The following is a 6,945-nucleotide window of genomic DNA, read 5'->3' as shown; positions in this document are numbered from 1 at the left end:
CCAATTCAATTTGATTCAACTTGACACAAACTTGATCATATCGGTCTAAATAAAATTTAATCTTTTAGGATAAAAAAGATTAGACTCTTTTTTTTTAATTGGATTGGATAAAAGACCGAGTACCTTGACCATTTAATCTAATTCGATCCTATAAATTTATTTAATGTAATTATAATTAATTCATTAATTTTTATTACAATAAGTTAATTTATAATAATAATAATTAATAGTTTTTTGTGTTTATATTTGTGAAATCATGAATATTGAGTAAAGTTTTAGCATTGACTAACCTTAATTTTTTCCTTTTACTGGTAAAATTTATTGTTAACTTAGTACAATAGGCTTTAGACATATTTAAGGTTGACTAATATTATTGAAGGTTATTTAATTTAAATCATTTGTGTTATAATTAAAAACTTTTTATCATTGTTAGATATTGTTGTGGATTTATAATTGTTACTGTTGTGATAAATTTTATATAACTAATAGTAATTTTACTATGTTAGTTAAGTTTATTATGTTAAAATAAATTGATACCTCTCATAGATAAAAAAAGAAAAAAACAATGTGAGATATTGGATAAGATCAAGACTAATTTTATAATTCTACTATACTAATATGGTCCTATTTGATTTCAAATTATATTAAAATTAAATTAAATCATGAGTTACTTAATTCAATTTTTTTTATAAATAGGGCTAGATTTTAAATTAGGTTGAAGTTTTATTGAATTAATCCTTTATGTAACCCTACTTTCAGGTGATATGTTGTCATTTTGAAATGCCTGTGAATAATAATGTAAAAAATGTAGGAGTACCTTTTATCAAGAAAACGATAATGAGATCCTAGTATACATGGCCCTCGTGAGTCGTGACAATTATGGACTAGCTTCTCTTCGTCAATCTTTCTTTCTATTTTCCCTCCGCTAACTTAAAATAAAATCTAGATTGTGATTAAATTTGAATGGTCAAAATTATTTATTTATTATTTATTTTATATTTACTAAATTTTTTTAATAAATTTATTTTATCTCCAATCAAAATAGTCCATATTTAATTTGAAGGGTTAAAAATTTAATATTAAATATATATAACTTTTATAAATTAATTATCTGGATTTACTTTGAATGGTTTGAATTTAAATTTTTTAATTTATAATTTTTTTATAAAAATATTTTCTTGAAAAGTGTCGTTGAGAGATTATCTTCACTTTTAATATCATTTTTTTAAAATAATAATTTATAAAAATATAAAAAATTAATATTAAAATTGAATTGTATACAGTGAATGCCAACATGTAAAAATTATAAAAAAATTTAATATTAAATTAAATGGTACATATCTTTGGTGATAAAATGAATTTACTAATATTTTTTATTTTAATGAGTATAAAATAAAAATAATTCTAAATCTGAACTATTTAAAATTAAATTTGAATGCTCTAAATTTTATTTTAGGTAGTCAAAAGGAAATGAGAAAAAAAGTTAGTGGAGAGCCAAATCCGATCACTGTTCTGCGTTTTTAACGCAGATGGAGGGAATGAAACGAAAATAGCAGACGTAACTAAGGGTGTTCAACTTCATCCATCCCAATTTATCTGACATCATTTCAATTATATTAAGATAAATTTTATTTCGACTTAAAAATAATTGAGATGGGATTTTATGAAACAAGATGGAATATAAAATTATCATCAGAACATCCCGTCCCATCTGAACATTATATATATATATATATATTATTTTTTTATTTTAAATATATTAATTATATTAAGATAATTTATACTTATATTAATTATATCAATTATAATTTTAATACTTACAATTCTTATTTAAAACTAAAATTTTTTTATATTGATAATTTTAATGATATTAAGTAAACATGGCGATATCTTTCTTTATAATATATTAATTATATTAATATAATTTATTCTTATATTTATCTATTTAATAACTTTTATTTATAATGTATTTCTTGTTTTATTTTCAGAAGAGTAATTAGCTTAATACATCTCCATTAAAGTAGAAGAATAATGATTTGATGTTATACTTGACTTGCCTATTATTGCTAATCTTATAGCCTAAAGATTACTTGTATTTGCTATTATAATGTGTAATTGTGGTTAATGTAATTCAATAATTAACTTTAAATTGTTATGATTTATGTACTTGTGTTGTTTTGATTTTAAACTTAATAAATTATATAATTTAAATTTTAATAAATATTATTATCCAGATCTTTCTTCAATATTGCCTGATTTGTCGGGATAGCAAGACATCCCGATTTTGTCCTGATCCCGTTTTGACTTCTAATAGAATGGGATGACTTTCGAGACGGGACGAGACATAAGACACGAGATTAAAATTTAATCTCAATTTTTTTTTTCAAGACAAAATACTGGATGAGAGTATCTCAATCTTATCTCATTTTGTGAATATCCCTAAATGTAATGTGAGTATTAATTACACGTCCCTCTACAAAATAGTGAATAAATCTGGAAAGTGATAGTGAAATTTAACCATTCAGATTCCTCGTTCAAAAATACAATCCCACGATAAGAAACGTTTTTTTCGTCTTTTTTTTTTAACCTTCAAAAAATGTCGGTGCCAAATAAAAAATGAATATCCCACAAAATGCATAGTGAAGCAATGGGACCGAGAAAGGGACCAGGGGTCTCTCCACTTTTTCCCCTCTCTTTCCCTCCACTTCCTCCATCCCCACCATTCAAATTTTTTTATTAAACAATTTTTTTAAATGATAAAATTAATGAATGGTGAGGATGGGGGAAGTTGAGGGAAATGGAGAAAAAGGAAGTGGAGAGACCCCACTTCCCCGAGAAAGAGGGAAGAGGATGTTTTCATCTTCCTGACTTCCACCGCGTCCTCTTCCATTCTTTTCGCTTTTTAATTGTTGAATCAAAATTTAAATGTTTTAAGGTTTATTTTTTATAAAATAATTATTAAAAATTTAAATTATAAAAAGGATTAAAAATAAAATTCAAACTATTAAAATTTAATATTAGCAATAAAAATAAAATACATAAAATATTTTATGATACATTAAATTTGGACAGTCCAATAATCTTGATCTAATTATTTGAAATTAAAAAAGGAAAAGACAATGGAAAAAAAGGGAAGAGAAGAGCATGTTTAGCAACTTGTTTTTGGGACAATTTTTTATTCTCCATAGTAAAAAACAAAATTATTTAGTAACTTTTTTTAAAAAAGTGTTTTATAGAACAAAAATTAAAATATATTATTCTCGAAAATAAAAATATTTTTTAAATATTTTAACATTATTATTTTAAAAAACAAGAAAGAATATAAAAAAAATCTGTTTTCATTATTCTTTTGCTTTCAAAAACATGTTCAGAGTCTCTCATGCTATGAATGAAGACTCACTCTTATAATTGATCAATTAATTGAAAAATATATAATTGTGCATGCCAAGAAGTGATTGGTGATCGAGGATGATGTGACTGATTACAATAATCAGGCACAAATGTGAAGGACGAATCGTGATCAGCTTAAATGACAATTAGCAGAGACTTCGGGCCTTACAGAAAGAAAGCAACGACATGATCATAATAAAAGCGAGGGCAGGTAGTTATATAAATGATCACCAGGTTATAAAGGAGGCATGATTGTTTATCATCATCATTATTATATGCACACCGGCTCTTAGTAAATCTCCTTCAGATACATCACAATATCTGTAGCAAATAGCAAGTCACAAAATTTACATTCATGCATGCATTAATTAGGACCCCGCGCGCAAAAAATCCAAGACAATTTTGTTGAATTCTCCTGCCTTCTCAATTTGAGGCACATGTGATGCGTTCTTTATCAATTCCAATCTGGCTTTCTTACCAATTACCCTGCAATTTTTTGAAGCCAATGACCAGTTGCCTGAGAGATTAAATTCAGCTGTGTATTTAATATGAAATGTCCAGGGCCATTTGGACTCAACCTTATAATTAAAATAGTACTAAATCCACAAATGTAATTAGTTATTTGACATGCAAGGGTTAATTATCGAGAAGGTTACTTATTAATTAATAACTAAGCACAAATAAAGAGAAAAAAAAAATGAAGGAATCAGATCACGTACTGCTTTAGTTCAGTGGCCATCTTTACTGGAAATATCTGATCATGTTCTCCCCAGATGATCAGAACCTCCTGAATATGCATGCATGTGTGTGAGATCAAACCAATTGTGTGTGTATAATAATATAAGCATAACGAGAGGAACCTTAATTGCATGATAAATTATTAATTAATGATTGCTAACTTGAGCAATGCGCAAACGGTTTACCAACCTGTTGAAGAGGTGACAGGTTCACGGCATCATCCCTTCCGAGCGTTAGTCCTTTCAGAAGCTCCATCTTCTCCTTCCTATTTTCTGAATATAAGTTCTGCAACCACAAGTCTAAATTAATTAAGCGTCCATGTGTGGCTCTTCATAAAATAATTAACATGAAAATTACATCTTCCTACCAGTACGTGCTTCATACCTACCCATCACCTAAGCACTTTATCGGTCTTAAATGAGGGCTCATCTAATTAAACAGGTCGAATACTTGCAACAGTACGCTTCACAAATCTTGCACCAAATGCATAATGAGCGAAATTCGCACAGCATATAATGTTTTCTCAATAATTTCATATCCACATCAGAATATTCCCAAAGTTTCATTCTGATAATTAATTGGTCGACTGTCCAATGAGAGTCGTCTCTTAAGCAGTGAGCACTACAGTCAATGTCTGCTTTGCTTGAATAAACTCATAAGCATTACTTAGATATGTTTAGAGTTGTCAATTAGGACCGGCATGTTAGTACTAACCTTTAAAGGGTCAGGGTTTAAATGAATTGGCATGGTTAAACCCAATTTTATTTTAGGGCTCTATTTTGCTCAATCAGCCCTGATGGTTCTCAAGGCCTTAGTCCTATTTTTTTTATTTTTCAATTTAAAAATATAAAATATATGTATTTAAAATTTTAAAAAAATTATTACACATAACATCAAGTTTAGAAAAATAAATTTAAGTCAATACACACAATAACAATTTTAAGTCTAACAAAAAATAACATCATCACAAAATCAACATAGATAATAATCAGATTTTATTAGCATCATTAACTAAATCTTGATAATTTTTGTTATTATCAACGTTAATATAATTTAATTCTTTTTATTATAGAGTCTTATCAATGACAAAAATATTAAGTTTTTTATATATTTTGCCTTCATCTTTGTAAAATTGAGGGTAGAGTTTTATAATTAGTATAATATATAATTTTTTAATATTAAAATTTCAAAAAAAATTATAAAAGGACTTAAAAGCTATCGCTTTTCCTTTTAAAATTAAAATATCATTTTACACCTTAAAATAGTTGGGCTGACCTAATTAATAATTCTATATGTGTTGTTTGTCAGTTAAGGCAAGATCACTCAAATTGTTTTTGCCAGGGAAAATTAAAATAATGAAGTATATTATAAATGCATTGAAAAATAATCAAAGCTGAGAAAAGAAGAAAGAAGAGAGGAAAACTGACGTTTATGAGGTCGTTCAAGAAGAAAGAAGGCAACATATTGAGACGCTTGGACACGGACAAGCCCATCAAATTGCGTAACTGTTTGGGCGTGGCGGGCAACATGAGATCCTCGATCTTGTCTAGTTTAGCCCTTTCCATTAAAGCCGCGTTGTCGCTCTTTCTCATATTAACGCCAGAGCTCGCAATCACCACTTTCTCTACCCTTTCCCCTAACATTTTGGCCAAATGGTAGGCCACGAAGCCGCCATAACTGGTCCCCAATACATGGAACCTCTTGACGTCTAACTTGTCAAGAAGTTTCGCCAGTGAGGCCGCCTGAAAAACCTCGCTTCGCTCACTGGATTTGGTCTTGGAGGCACCGAAGAAGACGAGATCGGGGACGTAGACGTCGAAGTGAGGGGCCAAGAATTGGACTTGTTGGCGCCATTGCCAGATGGCCATCGGCCCAAACCCGTGGATTAGAACCAGGGAGGGCTTCTTGCGGGCGGTTTCTTTTTTGGGGCCCCAGAAGTGGAGGGTGGTCTGGTCATCCACATCGATCTTTTGAGAGGAGAGGCCGGCGGAGATGAAACAGCGGCGGAGATAGCTGCCATATACGGAGACGATGCTGATGAAAGATGGGAACATACTGATAGGTCGCGGAACCCGGAAACGAGATTGAATTCGGGATCAATTAGGCCATGAAGTGGAGGAAGAAATGAGCGTCCGGGAGGGAGAGAAGAATTGAAACTTTGTTGTGAGGGGTTAGTGTCAGTGTATATTTTGCCCCTTTGCTGGCTTGACTTTGTTAGGAGAGAGGCATAAACAGTCTCCGATATGTTTGGTAAAAAAATAAAGGGTTATTCTCGAGGGGGACGATGTCACACACACGTGTTATTCTCGTAATGGTTGATCATTTTCAAGGCATCGATTTTTAAAAGGGGCATTTTTTTTGGAAAAATTATTTTTGATATTCTATAAATTAATTATCGTTCTTTTTCTGACACCTCCTTCCTTTGTAATTTGCGTCGGATTGATGCTGCAATTTTAGTATTTTACTGTACCGTCCGACGCAATTATTTTTTTATAAATTAAATCTGCTTTTTAAAAATAATTTTTAATAACATAAATTGAAATTGAAATTATATTTTATGTTTTAGTTTTTTAAAATTTAAGTTGAACTTTTTCATTTAAAAATGTAGGACGTTTTTAAAAAGTTAAATGTTAAAAACGTGTAGCTTTTTAATGTTTTTCTTAAAATACTTATAATAAATAAAGCATTTTATATTTATTTTAAAATAAAATATCTTATTAAATATTCTCTCTAGTTTTGTTTATATGGTAGAGAAAGAAAATTTTTATCCTATTTATAAGTTACCTTATTAAAATTTTATCATAAATTTTCTCATTT

At 29.2% G+C, this 6,945-nt stretch overlaps 1 protein-coding gene across 2 annotated transcripts; it reads right to left on the bottom strand.

The window, feature by feature from the left end:
* Positions 1–3,583: 3,583 nt before the first annotated feature.
* LOC129297597 (uncharacterized) lies at positions 3,584–6,344 on the bottom strand. Of its 2 annotated transcripts, none has more exons than XM_054935923.1 (4): positions 5,556–6,344; positions 4,318–4,413; positions 4,110–4,177; positions 3,584–3,907 (listed from the first exon to the last, which is right to left on the bottom strand). In XM_054935923.1, exons 1-4 carry the CDS (start codon positions 6,180–6,182, stop codon positions 3,865–3,867), a joined length of 834 nt encoding a protein of 277 aa, XP_054791898.1. In that variant the 5' UTR covers positions 6,183–6,344; the 3' UTR covers positions 3,584–3,864. The 2 variants fall into 2 exon arrangements, with proteins under 2 accessions (XP_054791898.1, XP_054791897.1); XM_054935922.1 differs by having other exon boundaries at positions 3,584–3,876; positions 5,556–6,338.
* Positions 6,345–6,945: the final 601 nt, after the last annotated feature.

Source organism: Prosopis cineraria, unplaced genomic scaffold (genome assembly GCF_029017545.1).
Source record: "Prosopis cineraria cultivar Desert tree isolate PC_DT_omini unplaced genomic scaffold, ASM2901754v1 PC563, whole genome shotgun sequence".
Taxonomy (NCBI): domain Eukaryota; kingdom Viridiplantae; phylum Streptophyta; class Magnoliopsida; order Fabales; family Fabaceae; genus Prosopis; species Prosopis cineraria.
Note: the sequence above shows the minus strand (reverse complement) of the source record. Positions and strands in the feature narration are given on the sequence as shown.